The sequence below is a fragment of the Drosophila pseudoobscura genome, chromosome X, assembly GCF_009870125.1.
Source record: "Drosophila pseudoobscura strain MV-25-SWS-2005 chromosome X, UCI_Dpse_MV25, whole genome shotgun sequence".
Taxonomy (NCBI): Eukaryota; Metazoa; Arthropoda; class Insecta; order Diptera; family Drosophilidae; genus Drosophila; species Drosophila pseudoobscura.
The window spans coordinates 34,414,522-34,436,000 of record NC_046683.1 but is presented as its reverse complement, the minus strand read 5'-3'; the positions used below and the strand labels follow the sequence as shown (position 1 = coordinate 34,436,000).

Sequence of the window (21,479 nt, the reverse complement as noted above, 5' to 3'; positions counted from 1 at the left end):
TGTCGGACATTGTTGGTCTGTTTATTGTTGTTACTGTTAAAGGTACTACCGTTTTGACGGTTGTTTCCTCTATAATTTCCACGTCCTCTTCCGTAGTTGTTGTAATTATTCTGGCTATTATTTCGGTAATAATTGTTTCTATTATTATTATTACCGACCATTGCCTCTACCGCGGTAATAGCCTCTATTATAAATGCCTCTTTGGGAGTACAAAATGGAACTTGCATTTCCCGTCATCTCAGTGCTGCAATGTATATACTTAGAAACGGCTTCATTCATGGTTCTGAATGTACCTGCCTCTAGTATTGTTTTCATCTTGCCATGCTCAAAATTTTTGGTCATGATGCCAATTGCTTCCTCAGTGCTGAAATTATCAGCATGCTCAGGTGGCAATCCCTCATCGATATACGAAGATTCGAGTAACTTTCGTAAATTTCATTGGTAAATTGAGTGGCTGTTTTGCTTTTTTTATAGACATTTGCCATTTTTGCTTTTACAACGTTGGATATTTCACCGACAATTGTGTCTTGCAATTTCTTTATTACGGCACTAATCGTTGTCTCGTTTTGAACTTTATAGAGGGTTGAGCCAATTATTTTTGACTTTATTGCCTCTATTGCTATGGCTTCTGTTCAGTTGCAGAAATATGCTTAAGTAATAGTTTAAAATACCCGTCGGCATAACACAATGGTACCGTGACACAGTGTTCTATTTAACATGTAATATAATACCTCACGACAACACACTGGCCACTGCAGTGAGTTCTGCTGACAATGCACTCTCTCCGCAGAGGGCGAAGACAGCGGGGCAGTTGCTGGCCATCAAAATATCGCAATTGCCCACCAGACACTAAAATTATCCATAATACACAAAACATATATTTTACAGACTCAGCACTTTTGTACCTTTTATTACCTATAAAAAAGAATCAGTTTTATCAATAAAATCAGTATCAGAAACAGTACCATAACTGCCTGTCACTCATCTTCCATCGCAATCATCAGAGGCTGTCGCCGTGTCTTCAGACCCTCCCTTGTGCACCGTAGGATACCCAATCCGCAGTCCAACTGGTTGAAGTTCTAGGTGCGACGACCAAACTGTAGACGGTTTATGTACCTTATGCAACCCAGCTTCCTACACACACACACACACATTAACATTTGGTGACCCCGACATTGGTCATCCTTTCAAACTGTCAGACAAGCTACAGTGAAAGGATTCGATCTGGACATCAGATTGAAGCAGTCAACAGGACATCTTCAATAAAAATTTGGCACCAGGCCATACACTTACGGTAGCATTACCACCAAGGTAATCAATTTTTGTTGTTCCGTGCGTTCCATAGATTGGAAACAGCACAAATCCCTCCATCCAACACATCACCGGCACTATTATCTTTCTGACCGACAACGGTTGCGATTCGGAGCGTATCCAGCTGCAAAGCAAATAAAACACTCCAGACGGGTCAAAAGTAATAAGTACAAACAGATAGATTGGATACACTGGATGTGGCAATGGCAATGGATGTGCAGCAAGAGATTGGTGAGGAAATATCGAGGTGCATTCGAAACTGTAAAAAAGATTCCCAAGAACGAAAGCAAACGGCCTCTTATTTTCAAGCCAAAATATCAGCACTCTAAAATGCGTGGAATCGCTTCAACAAAAAAGACTCCAAACTTCGCGATACAGACAAAACGGATGAATACGTAAAATTCTGTGAAGACTTACGTACAACATGTAAGCAATACATTACGATTTTTACCGAATGCATGGATAAGTTATCACAGACGTCCAGTGCTTGTGGGGAACGTCAAATCGTCTTTAAAGAAAAGCATAAGAATCCTCCAGTAGGTCCCAAAGAAAGCGGTCTGATCCAGCAGTCCTCGAAGGATTACAGGAAACTGCTTTCACTATGTCGCCGACAAAAGGCCATAGTAGAGTCCGTTAAACGCAATCTGCAACAACTTTCAGAGGCGGAAGGACGCACATCAAGTGATTTGATAAAATCACTATGGACTCAAGCGCAGGAAGTCCACTTCACAATTCATGAAGAATACGAGGACCCAGTGGAAGGAGGATATGACATGGAATCCTACCTAACACTGGAAAGTAAGGTCCAAAGAGCATTGGCAAAATCAGCCACACCAAACACGGATAACGTGCATCTACCACGCATCAGCATCCCAAAGTTTGATGGGGATCTATTAAAATTAACCCAGTTCTTCGATCTGTTCTCATGCATGGTGCATGAGACCAACATGCCTACGGTGAAAAAGATGTGGTATCTTAAAACCACCGTTACCGGCGAGGCAGAAAGATTGATTAGAAGAAAATTATGAAACTGCTTAGGGAAATACCGCTTCCTCAATAATCAAATAATTAATGACGATCCCAAGTCATTTAAAGAGTTGTACATAACAACCATAGACTCCCATGCATCACTAAAGGGATTGGGCATCAATATGTCTACATGGGATCCAAGATTGATTGTCATTATCAGAAACAAACTGGATGTTACAAATAAGGCCTTGTATGAGCAGTCATTGGGAAGCTCAAAGGACAGTCCGGCGCTGATACGATGCTTCAGTTCTTAGAGCAATAAGAAGCCACCAGCATCAAGGAGAGAGCCAAAAGGCACGACATGTGCAGCAGCAAACACGAACGAATGGCATTAATGTTGTCACTCAAACTAAAGGACACAACATTACGGATCGAAGGAATTGGAGGTCAATCAAAGACCAGCAGAGCACGAGTAAATGTGCTCATGAAATCCCTTCACAATGGTTTTACGCAAAGAATTGAAGCTTTCGTATTACCACAGATAATAGCTGACCAACCAGCTTAAACATACCAAGCAGGATCTCACTGCCAGATCCAAAATTCCATAAGCCAGGCAAAATCGACATGCTAATCGGAGCCGAGCATTACTACTCGCTGCTGCTACCAGATCAACAGCAGCTAAGGACAGGAGGCTCGTTGCTACAAAACACGAAACTGGGATGGATTGTGGCAGGAAAAGTCAAATCTGCCCACAATTCCTCACCCATTTGTGCAACGGGAGTAAACGAGCTCATGGAAAGATTCTGGACTCTGGACAATCTAGAGACGGAAGACAAACCACGCACTCCAGTGAAAGCACGATGCGAAGCTCATTTTATAGAAATTCTTCAGACAGCTTCAGACGGCCATTTTCTTGTAAAGCTCCCATTTTCCGAACACCCTTCAGCCCTGGGGGGAGTCGTTGGCAACCGCAACAAAAAGATTCCTAACGTTGGAGCGGCGAAGCTCAACAGAAACTTGGAAGAGTTATGTGGACTTCATGGAAGAGTATGAAGGGCTAGGACATATGAAGATTGTGCCAGCATCAAAAGTTCCCAAAAGGCACTACTTCATTCCACATCATTGTGTACTCAAACCTGAGAGCACCGCCACAAAGCTTCGGGAACAAGCTTCAACAAGCGGGAAATCTTTGAACGACATTCTGCAGGCTGGACCCACCGTTCAGAGCGAACTAATGTCCATTCTGCTACGATTTCGAATTCATAAGTAAGTATTCACAGCGGACATAGAAAAGATGTACCGGCAAGTGTGGATGAATCCGGAGAATCAATTCCATCAGATGATAGTCTGGAGAAACAATCCATCCGAAGAGATCAGGTACTATCGTCTGAAAACAGTAACATATGGGACAACAGCTGCTCCGTTCTTAGCAATGAAATTTCTGGATCGTTTGGCAATACAATACAAAGACAGACTACCAGTAGGATCAACAACATTAAAAACCGATTTCTATGTTGACGACTGTCTAACTGGAGCAAACACGATTCCAGAGGCAATTCATGTTCGACAAGAACTAAATAAGATATTGCTACCGTCCGGATTCAAATTGCGCAAGTGGTGCTCCAACAATGAGCAACTTCTCTAAGGAATCCCCAAAGAGGATATTGTAACCGATGTAAAATTAGGAGAGACACTAGAGCACTACAGCGTGAAAACTCTGGGTCTCATCTGGATGCCGAAGAAGGATACATTGTGTGGACGAACACAGAAAAGCCAGGCTACACGCATCACCAAACGGGTGGTATGTTCCGAGCTGGCCCAAATCTTTGACCCACTAGGACTCTTTGCACCGGTGGTAGTAAAGGCAAAAATCTTCATGCAACAACTTTGGGAGCTCAAACTGGATTGGGATGACGAATTACCATTACAACACCAAATCGAATGGAAAGAATACCGGGACGACTTACAAACATTGAACAAAATGCAAATTCCCCGGCATATCTACGATGGTAAAATTCCAGTTACTCAAGAGCTCCATACTTTTGTAGATGCATCAGAACGTGCATATGGCGCAGCAGTATATGTATGCGCTACATACAAAAACAACCAAGTGTCAGTAAGTCCGACAGGATCTGCACATGGGCATTAACACGGTTTCAGGATGGTTTTGGAGTGATTCCACAGTTGTGTTATCCTGGATAAACGCATCGTCATCAACATACCATACCTTTGTGGCAAATCGAATAGCCAAAATCCAGGCATTAACAAACCAGTCACAATGGCGTCACGTGTCATCGGCCAACAACGCAGCCGATGTCCTGTCGAGAGGAATCGCAACAAGCAGACTGGCAGATCACAATCTGTGGTTATATGGACCATTATTTCTGCACGGATCTCGAGACAACTGGACGAAGGCACCCAACATAGAACCCAGCAATCTTGAGAGAAAAGCTAAACATGTAAGCTTGCCAATCACACCTAGCGCACTTGGGGACGAATTATATACTTGAAGACATAGCAACTCGTTTCAAAAACTGCAACGCATTGTGGCATATATGTTACGCTTCTGCTACACACCCAACAGACCGAACACCACGACGCTCTGCGCAGAAGAACTGATTCACGCCCGCACTATAATCCTGCGAACCATACAACAAGTGGTGTGTACATCAGAGTTAAAACAGTTCCAACGATATAAGACTGTGGATAGAAAGAGCTCGATCATATCGTTATCTCCGTTCTTAGGAGACGATGAGCTCATCCGAGTTGGTGGTAGACTTGAAGAAGCTCTACTTCCATACAACGAAAAACACCTAGTTTTGCTGCCTTACAATGACCCAATCGTCAAAATGATTTTGCGGGAGCTACATGAGGAGAACATGCATTGTGGTGCTCAAGCATTAAGGGCAATCGCAAGACAACAATATTGGATTATCAATGACAAGACAATGGCTAGAAGCATCATCCACAGCTGAGTTAGATGCACCAAGGCTAGATCAAAGCTGATGCACCATATCATGGGCAATCTCCCAGCACAACGAGTCGCACAAGCACGCCCGTTTCTTAACGCAGGCGTCGACTACTGTGGACCAATCGCGATCCACCATAAGATCCGAGGCAAAAGACCAGATAAGGCATACATCGCTGCTTTTCCACAAAGGCAGTACACCTGGAGCTGGTAAGCGACTTGACCACAGATGCATTCTTGGCCGCTCTGCGTCGATTCTTAAGCAGACGTGGGAAGTGCCAAACTATTCATTGCGACAATACAACGAACTTTGTGGGTGCACACAATCAGCTTAAAGAATTAGAAGACTCTATATTCAGATCAAAGGCAAGTGCTCTGATCACGAATCATTGCAACAAAAAGCAAGTGGATTTTAAATTCATTCCTCCCAGGGCTCCATCGTTTGGCGGCCTCTGGGAAGCGGCGGTAAAATCAGCAAAAAAGCTGTTGATAACAACCACCAACACAGCCTCATTGACATTTGAAGAACTAAACACAGTGATAATCGAAATTGAAGCAATTCTCAATTCTCGACCCATCACTCCAATGTCAAATGATCCCACTGATACAACAGCGCTCACCCCAGGACACTTCTTGTTTGGTGAACCATTGACAACGCCTCCTGACGTCAATACTGATCTTCAAGGAAGAACATTGGTCAAGCGCTGGGAATTGGTATCGCGCCTAAAGCATAAATGGAAGACCGCTTCACCAAACGTACCTGAAGGATTATTAGTTTTGGTTAAGGAAGACAACCTTCCTGTAATGAAGTGGCCAATGGGTCGCATCAGTAAGACATATCCTGGACAGGACAACCACGTACGAGTGGTTGACGTTAAGACAGCATCTGGCGTATACAAGCACCCGATCACTCGTCTAGCGCCGCTTCCAGAAGATGTGGCAATCAAACGTGATCAGTGACACCACGGAGAGTAATGAGCCACCCACACAGCGAACAACAAAATTGTCACCTACATTAACATCAACATTAGTGGTGCTGTTGCTCATGCTTCCATTAGCATTGACACAGTCAATAAATGTGACACAATTCGCAAACAAGCCTGGAATATTCTATGAGAAACTTGGAACATCAAGAATAGCAACGTCTGCGTGGACCATGATCGTATTCTATGACTTGGACCCATATTGGAAGGATATGCAACTAATGTCTGCTGGAATTTCAGAGTTACGATACATGTGCCCTGAACTAAAGAATGTTCCGGCATATAACTCCATAGTTCAACACTTTCAACATGTGTATAACGAGCTACAAGTAGGAAGCGTTTTAATGAAAAACTCTCGAAAACGCAGATCGCCGCTGGACATCATAGGAAATGTAGCAAGCAGTCTTTTTGGTGTTCTCGACGCAAAATACGCAGAAGAGATGACTCAAGTAATTGAGAAAGTTAAAACCAATGAAGACTTTCTACTACATCTGCTCCAAAACCAAACATCAATTGTCGACGCGACAATAAACGTAGTCAGAAAAGACAAAGTAACAACTGATAATCGCCTAAAAATTTTTGAACAGCATATGGCTACTATCAACCGAGAAAGAGGGTCGTATCACAGCGATCATCTGACTCAAGCGTACTTTTGACTAATAGCACAATTAACGCTGCTCGCAACAACTCTCCAACGAATGCAGTCCGACATATCTGATGTCCTAATTGGGATTCATCATCGGAGAATAAGCCCCTCGCTGATGTCTCCCGAGCAATTAAGAGACCAACCAGACCAGGTACGGGATCATTTGCCACAAGATCAAATGCTGCCGGTCACAACGAAAGAAGTGATTAAACTATACAGAATCATGCGAGCCGAAGGAACCCCGACTGCATTGAAGTCTTTAGCATCATCCCAATTCCGTTTTGGGATCGTACAAGCTGAAGTCTATTTGACCTCAAAACCACCATAGTAACTGTGAACATCCACCGAGACCAGTTCATGGGCACTACCCAAGAAGAGTTATCTTAAAGTACACAACGAGGAGTTCATCTGCTTTGACCATCAGACGATCTTCAATGTGGACAATCGCTGTGAGTTTCAACTGTTTAACAATAAAACAGAAACACTGTGTCAGGTAACACACACAAAGGCTGACATGGTGTGGCTAAAAACTCAGCATCCAAATAAATGAATCTTCGCAACTCATTCCACAACTAAACTTCAAGCAGTATGCAACGGAGTTCCGCCAACCAGAACACTAGAAGGTCTACTCTCCATGTTCCCTGGATGCACTGCTCGCAATACTGAAGTAAGCATCAGCACCTTCAGTACCTCAATCAGCGAAGTAAAATCGACCTACACTGGTGACGTGAGCCCACCGGAGACATCACCCTCGCCACCAATGTGGCAACTGAAGAATCAGACATCAGACTATCTACAAGAACTTGATGATCTTCCAGCAACTATCAGCCATCAATCGTCACGAGCTGCCACACCATCTCACCACCTTGCAGCACCATCAACTCCCTGCCTATGCAGGCTTAGCAATATCAATTCTATTGATCATTGCCTACATTTTCCGGAAGAAGTATCAACTATGGAAGGCCATCAAATCCCGATCCAGCCGTGTCATCACCCCCTATACCCCTTACACGCCGGTTTGCCGTCGACTTGAACGATGGTTGAACACAGTTCCAACGGCCGGGAGATTGTTCAGTTGCAGAAATATGCTTAAGTAATAGTTTAGTTTTTCACCGTGACACAGTGTTCTATTTAACATGTAATATAATACCTCACGACAACACACTGGCCAATGCAGTGAGTTCTGCTGACAATGCACTCTCTCCGCAGAGGGCGAAGACAGCGGGGCAGTTGCTGACCATCAAAATATCGCAATTGCCCACCAGACACTAAAATTATTTATAATACACAAAACATATATTTTACAGACTCAGCACTTTTGTACCTTTTATTACCTATAAATAAGAATCAGTTTTATCAATAAAATCAGTATCAGAAACAGTACCATAACTGCCTGTCACTCATCTTCCATCGCAATCATCAGAGGCTGTCGCCGTGTCTTCAGACCCTCCCTTGCGGACCGTAGGATACCCACTCCGCAGTCCAACTGGTTCAAGTTCTAAGTAGTTGCGACGACCAAACTGTGGACGGTTTATGTACCGTATGCAACCCAGCTTCCTACACACACACACACATTAACAGCTTCATATGAGCCTTTTATTATATCAACCAATTTTATTGCCATTATGAATCTGTGTAATTGGAGTTTTTCCATCAAATTCTGGCACTGCATGCGAAATTTCTTTTATATACGCCCTTTGGGCGGCTGATTCATCGGCCATGGTTCTAAGTTTTTGTTCTATTTTGACAGATCCTGATTCTAATTCTTGTTCTGATTCTACTTCTGATAAGGTTTGGTCTTTTATATAGTTAGTTTGTGGCAAGAGTGATTGGTCAAAAACAGCTAGTTCGGTGTAATCGTTTGGCAATATAAGTTGTAAGTTATGTATTTTATGAATGTTAAAAAGATTACTTTTTAGACGTGCTATTAAATCTCTAATTTGAACTGTATGCAAAGATGTTAGCCTTTTTTGATTATTTAGATGAAGAGTTATATTATATATATTATATATATTTCGTTGTACTTTGTAATGAGGATTTCAGTATGTTTTACTATGGTACGCGTTGTGATAGGCATTTATTTAAGCATTTGTATAATTTGTCAAGTTCGGTTCTATTGTTTGAAATTTTGTTTACTATCTCTTTTATTCCAAGATATTCGGATATACCTTATTACTATTTATTAGCATTTATTTTCTTTAAAAACAAATTTTCATTTATATATTTTTGGTGTATCTTTTCTTAAGATGCTTTTTATGCATTGCATAAAGTTTAAGAACAAGCATTACCGAAATTAAAATGATTATTATTAATAACTTCCATAGACGTCCCATGTCCTCGGTACGATCAACAATTTCAACTTTATTAAGGAAATTGTCCGTTGGATTTTCAATTTTAGACTCTGTTTACCCATGATTACTTAATTGGGTTTTTCTTCTATTGTCAAAATAAATTTAATTTTTTTTTGAGTAAATTATTAAGTTGATTTGGATAACATTTTGTTCCTACCTAATTGGCGTATGGCTTTATGGGCCAAACTTCTCATCGGGCAATGCAAATATTTCTCAATGGTACATTTTTTTTATATATATAACTAAAACTAAATATTATTATATGCTGCTGTCGTGCTGTCTTTATGGCGTTTCCCGCGGAGGTTCAAGAGGCGGCCCATATGCCATTCTCACTCTATTCCTGCGTTGGCGCAAGGGGCGGTCCTACACCTCTCGCACTTTATTCCTGGCCTGGTCGTCGCACAGGCTTTATGTTGGGCGCTCTTTGCAGCGCAGTCGGTTCTCTCAGGGCTTTGCCACGTTCCAAAGCAGCCGACGTTGTAGAGCGTTGTAGAGCCTCCGCAATCGGCCGGGCACTTCTTTTTAAATTTTGATAGTTATTTTTTAGGTGGAGGAGAAGTTTTAGTTTTGTCGAATATTGATTAGATACTTGAGTGAGAGGGGGTGGAGCTCTTTTTCTGTTGTTTTTAGTCTTATTGCCAAGAGTTTATATGATCTATTTTTTCATATATCTCGCTGGTCGTCTCCCAACGTGGTGGTTCGTTGGTGGCTAGGAATTTTACAAGTTGGGCTTTTTCTCTTCTTTCTTACTTTTATTCCACTGTTTCTTTTTGAGCCCACTCGTCCTCAACTCACTCAGTATTTGAATCCTCCTTTTTGTCCAGTGCCTCAGTTTTATTATTTTGTTTTTCTCCTGTTTGTTTTTCACTTTTCACATTTTTTTTAGCACTTTTGTGCCTCGAGCTTTTGGCTCTCAGTCAGCCATGTAAAAAGTATAGAGCGAAGAAGAAGGTCCGTTGTGTTCGAGTTCTGATCAGTGAATGTTTATTGGAATATTTTTGAGTCTTAGCCTAGGGTACAATTGTTCTAATGTTTATCGGAGAGCGAAAGTTCTCCCATGCATCTTATGAAGAGAGTACAACTGCAATATTATTAGTGCGAGCGGTCTCTGCCTGGGTCTATGCTAATGCATGATCAGCATTAAGTGGATTATTGAAAGTGACCCTTAGCCTCAGTATGAGTGCGTTTGGGGTCTGCTTGTGTTTTGGGGAAACGTGCTTATATATGAGTTTATATATATAACGGAGTATTACATATGTACATATATACATGGGTTCACTACAAAACACTTAACCAATGCATTCTTAAAATAACACTAATGTAAGCATGCACTCAAGTAGACACCCGCAGTAAAATGTTTTCTTTTGCGTAGGTCTAACGATAATTATAGAATACAAAATTGTACCGTTTACCCCATTGTCAAATCACATATGTATAAAGCTCTGATTTAAAGAATAAAATTAAGTTTGAATTTACAACTCAACTCGAAAATGTCTAGAATTTTCTTTTAAGGTCTTAACATTTTGGTCCTTCGAGACTCTCCGTTGTTTCTGATTTCCCTCTTGTAGAATGGAACAGAGTATATAAACGAGGGGGAACATTGTGAGTTGCTGCGGCGACCGCAACTCTATATTTATACCCGATTAACCCGGTCAGAATGGCTACATTGTGCGACAATGTCTGTCTTCAGTGTCTGAACATGTCGTCGGCCGCTGCGTAGCTACTGAAAATGGTATAAAAATGGCTATAATGGCTATAAAAATGATCCGATCTGAACCAGATTAAGCAATCTCATAGATACTTGTAATTCTCTATGATTGTGCGTTTTTAGTTTTCTCGTATCTTCAATATTGTGGATGCCCACAGTGTGGGCGGAAGGGGGTGGGGCGAAATTTTGAGATATACGTTTTATAGTGAGATCTAACATTTACATCTAACTATTACTCTAGCTTTAATAGTCTCGTCAAGGTCCGATATCACGGGAGTGTGGATGAAAAGTTTGGTTGCCCCAGCTTTTATAATCTCTGAGATCTAGGCGCTAATGTTTTACGCTAAGCAAAGCCGGCTATGATACGCGTATGTTAGAAAGAGACACTACGAGACAAAATGAAATTGTTTTCTTTATTCTGGCTGTAATAATAATACGATTCAATTCAGATTCTGCAGTCTAAGAGATATGGTCATTCTCTTAGATTCTGCGTTTTTGGTTTTCTGGTATCTTTAAATTTGTGGATGCCACAGATTTTCGTCCTTTGTGGGGGCGAAAGTGGGCGGGGTGAAGTTTTGAAATATTCTCGTAACAGTGACATATCACTGAAATCTGGATCCAAAACATCGTTGCTTTAGCTCTTATTGTCTTTGAGCACTAGGCGCTAAAAGGGACGGACAGACGGACGGACGAACAGAGGGACGGACGGACAGACAGACATAGCTCATTCGACTCGGCTATTGGTGCTGATCAAGAATATATACACTTTATGTGGTCGGAAACGATTCTATACGTTACGCACATCCATTTTCACCATAAGTCTAATATGACGCAATGCTCATTTTGAGTATCGGGTATAAAAAGTAAATGAAACGGAAGTTTCAATTAATAATTTTTAAAAATACGAACTGGACAGGCTGTATTTTTAATAGATAACAGCACATGTATATTTGCTTCCCCCCGATCTGGAAAGAAACATTTAGAATTCCTCTCCATAAAAAAGGTAGCAAGTCTGACGCAAGCAATTATAGAGGTATACGAAAGTTATCCGCTATTCTCAAAATGTTTAAAAAGGTATTAGCTCTGCACTTGCAACATCTCTGCAAGTCACTTATATCTCCAACTCAGCATGGATTTATAATGCGGCGATAAACCACCACGAGCTTGTTAGAGTTTACCTCTTTCATTTTGAAAGGCTTTCAAGGAACCTACAGACGGATGTTATTTACACCGACTTTAGTAAAGCATTCGACTCTGTAAACATTCCCTTTTAGCGCATAAGCTTGACCTTTTAGGGTTTCCTCCCAACCTCCTGAAATGGATTTCTAGCTAACTTTGTTCCAGGTCTCAAGAGTCGTCTTCAAAAACTCCCTCTCTTCAGCAGTGAAGGTTTCTTCGGGAGTACCACACGGCAGCCATCTAGGCTTACTCTTACTCTACACACTCTTTATTAATGACTTGCCTTCGGTATTAACATACTCTCGATTACCTTTGTATGCGGATGATGTTAAACGGTGTGTCCAGTATAAGGACATTTCATTTCATTCTCGCTTGCAATCCGATCTCAGTAACTTTCAGTCATGGTTTTGTGCAAACCTGTTACACCTTAATGCCTCGAAATGCAAAGTTATGACATTTCAACGGTCTAGCCCCTTGTCTGCTCCCTATACCCTATTTGGTGGTACTCTTGAGAGAATTACCCCGATGGATGATCTGGGTGTTATGTTAGACCCCAAGTTAAAGTTTTCCGAACACATTTCTACCATGGTAAAATAGGCCGTGGGCGTGCTTGTGTTTATAAAGAGGTGGTCAAAGGAATTTGACGACCCCTATATAACATAGACTCTCTATACCTCGCTTGTTCGTCCCATCTTAGAATACGGGTCCTGTGTATGGTGCCCTCAGTACAAAGTACACTAGGACCGTATAGAATCAGTACAGAACAACTTTTTACTCTTTGCTCTGATGGGCCTTAACTGGGATGCGGGTGTGAGACTCCCAAAAAAAATTAAAGCTGGTCATTTGACCAGCGATGTAATCCAAAGGTTAAGAGACCTTAAAAACAAAGTTACAGGCAATAATTCTGCACTGTTAGCATATGGAGTAGTCGATCATGACTACTATAAGAGACAGCAGTACGAAAAAATGATTAAAAATATAGAGGATCTCCATAAAAAGTATGTAGAGTCAAAAAATAATGAAACCCAAACGAAAGGGAAGGTAGAAAAAACAAAGTTACAATCAGTGGAGACTGGAACTTTGAAGGAAGACATAGAGCCCAAAATCTGAGGAAATCGACATAATAGTGGAAAACCTGAGGACATATTTAGAGCAAACCATGCAGTGGTTTGATCAGGATAAAATGGGAGAGTGTAGAATGAGAAAGGAAAAAATTGAGTTCCTCAGTAATAAACTGAGCTCAAAAATTGAGGAGTTTAATCATAGCTATGAAACAAACGACAGCTTCAACGAGCAGATCGTCAAGTTGGACTTTGATATTCAAAGCATGTTAAGCAACCTAGAAGCTAGGATTCAAACCGTAGCTGAGAGAAACATCATGGATACTAAAAGGGCAACGATAAAAAAAGAAGATATCGATTTTCCTGATCTTCCGGAAGTGGAAGTACCCACATTCTCGGGCGAAGAAAAAGAGTGGGACGGCTTTTCACAAATATTTTGTGAATTAATTCATAACAGAGATAGTCTGAGTACTTCTCTAAAATTCAATTATTTGAAAATCGCGATAAAGGGTGAGACACGGAGTAAGGCAGCTCACCTTTTAGGTGGGCCGCTGGAGAATTGCATATAATGCCGCTTGGGAATTGCTGACCAAGCGGTATGAAGCGAAACATTTTTTCGGATCAGCTGAATCGATTACTAGACTTATCAATGCTAGATAACGATTCAACGAAACATATTAAATGGTTCTCTGATTCTATAAATGAGTCAATACATTTAATTAAATTAAAGTCACATTTAACAGAAGAAGTTGATGTGATTTTCGCGCACATTGTGTTGAAAAAATTCAACAAAGATACCTTAAAATTATATGAACGTCATATAAAAAGGACAAAAGAGATCCAAGCATTGCCAGATGTAATGGAATTTTTAGAACAACGTTACACTTCTCTTTACACGTCGCAGGATAAAGAGTGGAAACCGTTGAAAAAAGTAGTGCAATATGGTAAAATAAAAGAAAATTGTCCGCTATGTAAAATGGCAGGATATACCATACTTCGCTGCTATAAGTTTAAGGGAATGAGTCCGATAGATAGAGGCCAGTTTATTAAAAAACAGAGCCTTTGCACAAGCTGCAACCTGTAGCTGCTGTGAGGAGGCCTAGGGTTTTTGAGGTCTGCCGAAAATTAGGCACCGTCTAACGAGAGGCAAGACAAATTCTCTTTAATAGTCGGCAAAGAGGGCCTGGGATCAGAGAGTGGGTCAGAGCCAGGTCAGACTTCCTCGTCGAAAGGAGAGCGAGTTCGAAGTCGAAGTCGGACAAGATGAAAGGCCATAAATAGATGGCATTGGACGCCATTGCGGCATTCCAAGCCTGGTCGACAGCATTGGATTTTGTTCACCAAGTGTCCTCTATAGTGGCAGCCGTATTTGAATATTCAAAGAAAAAAAAAGAGAAAAACCATCTAAATTCAATAACAAGTGAAAAGTAGCCCAGGCAGTGAGGCGGTGATTAGTGAAACCTCTTCGATACACCCTTTCGACGGGTCACCCGTTTGGGTAAGTTGAGAAAAAAAGACAGCCTAGCGAAAGTGTATAAAGGTGTTCTGTGGGTGCAAATTTCCCTAGGTTTTAAATTGGAGGAGGCTCGTCTTCCACGATCACCAGCTGAAATTCGTAGAAATTCGCCGGAGCTTTGGGTCGTCGCCTTGGAGCAGTTCGGCGAGCCAGAGAGGAGAGGCCAACTAGTGCCCGGCAGACAGCAGCCGCGTCGGCTTGTTCATCGCTCCGCGTATGCGTCCATACCCCGTGCGCAGGGGAGGAGGCAAAGGAAAAAAAAAGTGTTCTGCAGTGGCGGCAAATAGTGGCAGATCGAATTAGAAATTTCTCACAGAAGGCCAGCCCAGTTCAAAATAACAAAAAAAAATATAGCAAATATAAGAAACAAATAACGGATCATAGTCATATGCACTAAGCATCAATACCCGGGTTATTTTATTCTCCCTCTTCATTTAGGCTTCTTTAGCTCTCTATCCCTTTCTATCTCTCTCCACCTAACTTTGCCGCTGCGGGCGAGCCCCCACATACCGGTGCCCGATAAGCGCCGCTGATCTGCATTGAGGAATGCAAAACTGAGCGCAGAGGAATGTAAGGCGGCGTGAGGGACGGGAAGAAAAGAGATAGACAATCACCGTTAAAGTTATCTCCATCTGCCTGAGCCACTCGGTCGTCATCTCATTTTTTTGTGTGTGCGAATTGTGTGTCTTCTTCTTTTTTTTTCAAACTTTTCAGGGGCCCAAATCGGAAGCGCTTCGTCGATGGAGGTTCCTGTAAGTCGTTTTAATTGAATAAATAAAATATCTTCCACCTTTTTGTGTGGCGAATGCTCTAAAAGTTCGCCACGGGAGCGCACCCAATTAGTGGGATGAAAAGAGAGGGCATCAAAAAGTTCACCTCTTGATTCTTTTCCCTACGCCTCTCGTACATTACACCTTCTCTTTTGGTGGATCGCGATGCCCAGCGAATGCTCACATAAAATTTTCTTACATTTCTTTTGCTTTCACTCCTATTCAAATCATCTGTTCTCTCTCATATCTAGCCTAAACTTCTTATTTATTTACAGTACTTTACTCAACTTATTTAAAATTAAGTCGTAGCCAATACTCGGGGAAGGGAGAAGCTAATGAGCACATTAAATTACAGGGGATCACAAATTTTAGTCATAAGCAATGAATAAACGTTATAATGTGTGAGTAGAAGCAATAGTGTTTGATCTCCTGCAGCAAGCCCCTGTAGGTCTCGCATTATATAAGGAGTCTTGTAACAAATCATGGGTTATCGGGCACAACAAGACCAAGGTAGGGTGGGCGAACATCACTGCTCATGAACAGCTGAGGAATTCTTTTCGTTGTCCGTTCACCAGCGCAGTTATTGTCTTTCGTTTTAGGTGTTGTGCTTTCCGTCCGGTTTCAAATGGCTTATTGACACGCATTAAATGTAAAATAATAATAGGGTAGGCCTCAGCTTAGGAGCAAATATACAAGAACACCACACTCGTGGCCGACGAGCCAGTAGCCGGAAAACTGACAGCGTGCCGCTTCAAGCTGAGAGGACCATCTCGCCTACATCGTGGTTGCACGTTACAAAATGCTTTTCTGAAATTTTATGTGGGATTTGTAAAAAACCTCATCATACGATGCTTCATATTCCTTACGAAAAGAGGGAAAATTTGAACACTTGCTTAACAAAAAACAAGCGTTTTTAGCCACAGCACTTATAAAAGTAAGGGCAAGGAATGGTGGCTATCAAAACCTTAGAGCTCTAATTGATTGTGGGTCGCAATTTATCATAATTTCAGAGGAAGCAGCGCAAATATTAAACTTAGTACGAAAAAGAGCGAACACCGAGGTAAGTGGAGTGTCATCTACAGACTCTTGCACTTTAAAGTACAAAGTTACGTTATCGGTAAAAATGATTATAATAAAGGTCTTCTAAATATTGAAGCAATTATTCTTCCGAAACTGATGAAAGCCTATCATTAAAGTCTTTCAATATTCACAAAACTAAGTGGGAAGATTATGTGTTGGCAGACCCGCACATTAACAAACCAAGTAGGGTAGATGTAATAATTGGGATAGATGTGGGTATCAATATATAAAAAAAGGGACTAGTAACTAGGTCACTACTAGTCTACTAGGTCAAAATACAAAATTCCGATGGATTATATCAGGTTGCATCAAATCAAAAGGTGATCAATTTATTGTGGCAACAATAATTGAAGTTGGGGACTTAGAACGGTTTTTGGAATTGGTCCATCGAGATCAACTACGAAGCCTGTGGGCGAAGGTGGACGCGGAGTTCGAGGCCTGTGTGGAGGCGATAACGGAAGTAGATCCAGAGGGGGTAGCTGACGTCCAGGGGATGTACGATGACTGCTACGCGGTCTACGCGCAATGCCTTGCCGAACTGAACGATCAGCTTGAACCCCCGACTGTCCCTCAAACGCCTCAACTGGCCATTCAAGTGCCGACTTCCTCCATGTGACACTGAAGTTTTCAATGGGTACTACCAGCAGTGGCCCACGTTCCGAGACCTGTTTACCGCCATATATATAGAGAACCCGAGGTTGGCTCCAGTAGAAAAACTGTTTCACCTCAACAAAAAAACAAGCGGTGAGGCCCACGATATAGTGGCACAGGCTCCACTCACGAACGAAGGGTTTGCGTCCGCATGGAGCGCCCTCCGTGAGCGTTTCCAGAACAAGAGGCTGATACTCAAAGCCCAGCTGAAGATCCTTTTCAGTCTGCCCCAAATCCGCACCGAGTCAGCTGCAGCGCTAAAAGAGCTTCAGAGGGCCGTCCACAAGTGCCTTACGACACTCAACCTCTCCAAGGTCTCCACAGACAGCATTTTCGCTGACGGAGTGTTAGTGTACCTCATATCCGCGAAGTTGCTGAAAGCGACTTTGGAGCTTTGGGAGCAGTCCGTGACACACAAGTCCGAAATTCCCACCTGGCACGCTATGGACAAGTTCCTGGCGGAGCGGTACCTTTCTCTCGAGGTGACCGAGGACGTCCATCCAGGCATGGAGACTCAGGCCCACTCCAGGGCGATTCTACCCATGTCAGAGAGTTCAAAGGGCAATCCCAACCCATTCCGTTCCCAAGGGAGCCCTGATGCAAGGCGGGTTCACTCGTTCGGAACAATTGTGGATCCGAAGCGGAAAACGTGTGATCTTTGCTCCAAAGAGAACCATCCGATCCGGGTATGCCCTCAATTCCTTCAGATGAGACCTGATGCTCGCTCTAGCTATATTAAGCAAAAAAAGCTTTTCTTAAACTGTTTCGCAAAAGGTCACCAGATTCGTGAATGTCAAAGTGCCCACAACTGCAACACGTGTGGAGACCGGCATCATACGCTGCTGCACCGTGGCACTCCAGTTTCCAGCCAATCCGTGCCCAATTCCGTACAATTCCGACTCCTGCCGAAGCTCAGCCTAGCGTTCAGAACTATTTCGCCTATGGCAAAAGGGCGGTACTCCTGGGCACGGCTATTATTAATATTTGTCACTTGGGGACAAATTTTCGCGCCCGCGCTCTAATCGACCCGGGCTCCGAGGCGACGTTCATTACGGAACGTCTCTTTCAGATCATTAAGTTGCCATTCCGACTCGCCCAGGCACAGGTCTCGGGCCTCAATCAGACAATATCCGCTCAGTCCAAGAAGCTCTGCCATTTTTCCATCCGCTCCCCGACTAAGCCGGGCTTACACTTGGACGCCACAGCCTATGTCCTGCCGGAACTATCAGGCAGCCTTCCCTCCCATCCGATCCCGCAACACTCGTTGCGAGACTTGCCGAACCTACCATGAGCAGACCCGACATTTTACGAAAGCTCACAAATAGATGTCCTGATTGGTGCCGACATCCTTCCATCCATCCTATTGAGCGGCTCACAGACGAGCATCTGTGGATCTCTCCTCGGACAGGAAACCATTTTCGGATGCGTTCTTACAGGCCCAGTGCCAAACACGGTACACCGCAGGGTCGCATCATTCTCCACGCAAATTTCCACCGAGCTAGAGACTTCGTTAAACAAACTCCTCACAAAGTTTTGGGAGGTGGAGGACATTCCTCCCAAAATAGAAAGCGAGTCGGATTCGTACTGCGAAAGAAATTTCCTCCGAACTACGCCAAGAACGCCAAGCGGGAAATACGTCGTCACGTTACCGTTTCGCGACCCAGATCATCTCTGATCAGATCTGGGGTATTCAAGGGCAACCGCGCTGGCCCAGTTCCTAAGAAACGAAAATCGCTTGAAAAGAAACAGTCCCCTACAAGAGCAGTACGACACCGTGATCCAAGAATACCTAGAGCTTGAACACATGACAGAAGTTCCTCCGACTCATGGGTCCTCAACCTACTACCTTCCGCACCACGCTGTCTTCAAGCCTGAGAGCACTACCACGAAGATCCGCGTGGTATTTAACGCATCCAGCCCGTCGACCAACGGTGTGAGTTTGAATGATCTTCTGCACGCCGGACCGGTCCTCCAATCTGACTTGACCCTCCAGATCCTAAAGTGGCGGTATTTCCGGTACGTTTTCAACGCGGACATTAACAAAATGTATCGCCAAATTTGGGTTGACCCGAAACACAACCCTTTCCAGCGAATATTATTTCGAAACAAGAAGGGACACATCCGCGACTATGAACTTAAGACCGTAACCTTCGGAGTCAATTGCGCTCCTTTTCTTGCCATCCGAGTGTTGCAACAGATAGCAAGCGACGTCCCGTCCAGATTTCCGAAAGCAAGTCGCATTATCCGGTCATTCATGTATGTCGACGATGTCCTAGCCGGAGCGAATTCTACCGAGGAGGCTCGACTAACGATCCGCGAGTTGCAGGCCGCACTTAGCTCTGCAGGGTTTCCGCTGCGGAAGTGGACTTCAAACCACAAAGCTATCCTGGCAGGAATTCCGAATGCTCATCTTCTCCACACCGATTTTCTGGAAATGGAGGAAGAGAGCACGGCTAAGACTCTCGCGATTCGCTGGAAAGCGACTTCAGACGAGTTTTTTTTTTTGTCCCTCCCGATTTAGCGCCTGAGTCGTCATACACCAAGCGAGCAGTTCTGTCCCAGATCGCAAGGCTGTTCGACCCCGCGGGGTGGTTGGCCCCATTCATTGTTCGGTCCAAGATCTTCATGCAAGAAATCTGGTTGCAGGACCTGGGATGGGACGATGAGCTTCCAAGCGAGATGCGCCAGCGCTGGCAAAGTTTCCTGCGGAGCTACTCCGCTCTCGACCAAATCCATATTCCAAGATGGGTCGGCTCCCGGCCAGCGGTAAAAGTCGAACATCATGTGTTCTGCGATGCATCCGAGAGGGCTTACGGTGCCGCCATCTACGTGCGCATTGAGGTTGACCGTTTGGTAGAGGTGCAGCTTCTCACAGCGAAAACGCGAGTCGCACCCGTGAAAACCGTGTCGCTCCCCCGGTTAGAGCTTTGCGGGGCAGTGCTTTTGTCCGAAATGGCGGCGGCTATCCTGCCGAATATGTCAACAGCAAGTACGAGCTGCTATCGCTGGACCGATTCCACCATAGTCCTCTCCTGGCTGGCAAAGCCCGCGTGTCACTGGACCACGTTCGTGGCCAACCGAGTGACTAGGATATCTCAAGCGACCGATATTGAGAATTGGTGCCACGTTCCATCCTAACAGAACCCCGCGGATTTAGCCAGCAGAGGCGTGCCGTTACAGGAGTTGGTGGATAACCAACTCTGGTGGCACGGACCAACTTGGCTGCAGATGGGCCGAGATCAATGGCCGGCACCAGTTAATAACTCCCCCGTTATGACCTTAGAGCAGCGAACTGTAAAAGCCCATTTCGCACTCAACCCAGCCGAAGACTTCCTTGAACGATTCTCCAATCTGGAGAGAGCTCTACGAGTCCGTGCATATATCCTGCGCTTTACCAAGCGCTGCCGGAAGTTAGCCACCGCGCAAAAGGGCCATCTTACGAGCGGCGAAATTACCGAAGCTGAAAAAACTCTTATCCTAGAGACGCAGCGTAGAGAATACCCCGAGGAGTACCGCTGCCTAAGCGGTAAGCGGCCAACGTCAAGGTCAAGTTAATGAACATGAACCCTTTCATAGACCGCCATGGGTTGATCCGTGGGCCGTGTCGCAGGCTCTGAAGTGCTAAGATACGACGAACGACATCCAATCATTCTCCCATATAATTGTCGATTGTCTCGCCTTCTCGCGCAATTTACACACCGGATAACTCTTCATGGCGGCAACCAATTGATGGTGCGCCTCATTCGATCAAAGTATTGGATTCCAAAGGTTCAAAGGCTTATGAAGGGGGTTGTGAATTCCTGCAAGGTCTGCGTTATTCACAAAAGGAGGTTGCAAACCCAAATGATGGTAGATCTTCCAACTGAGCGGTCGTCCTTTTCCAGACCGTTTACGCATACAGGGATTGATTACGCGGGTCCTTTCGAAATACGGAACTATACAGGGAGAGCATGTCTGATCACGAAGGGGTATGTGTGCGTATTCGTGTGCTTTTCCACAAAGGCGATACATTTAGAACCCACGTCCGACCTCACCACCGAAAAATTTTTCGCCGCTTTCGCTCGGTTCGTCGCAAGGCGCAGATGTCCACAGCGTATCCATTCAGATACTGGAAGAACTTTCGTTGGTGCAGCAACCCTGCTTTCCAGTGACTTCCTAGACGCGTTTAAGGACTCGGTCACTGATGCGTATAGCCATCAGCGGTTTTCGTGGCGCTTCATTCCATCAGGAGCTCCACATATGGGAGGTCTATGGGAAGCCGGAGTGAAGAGTTTCAAAACTCTCTT

The 21,479-nt window shown here is 43.8% G+C and overlaps 1 protein-coding gene across 1 annotated transcript in view; it reads left to right on the top strand.

The window, feature by feature from the left end:
- The first annotated feature begins 19,691 nt into the window (after nucleotides 1-19,691).
- LOC117185138 (uncharacterized) overlaps nucleotides 19,692-21,479 on the top strand; it is a 29,105-nt gene continuing 27,317 nt past the window's right edge. The window contains exon 1 of the mRNA XM_033385085.1: nucleotides 19,692-20,300. Within this exon, the coding sequence (XP_033240976.1) occupies nucleotides 19,819-20,300 (482 nt within the window). The 5' untranslated portion in view covers nucleotides 19,692-19,818. The remainder of the gene's footprint in view (nucleotides 20,301-21,479) is intronic.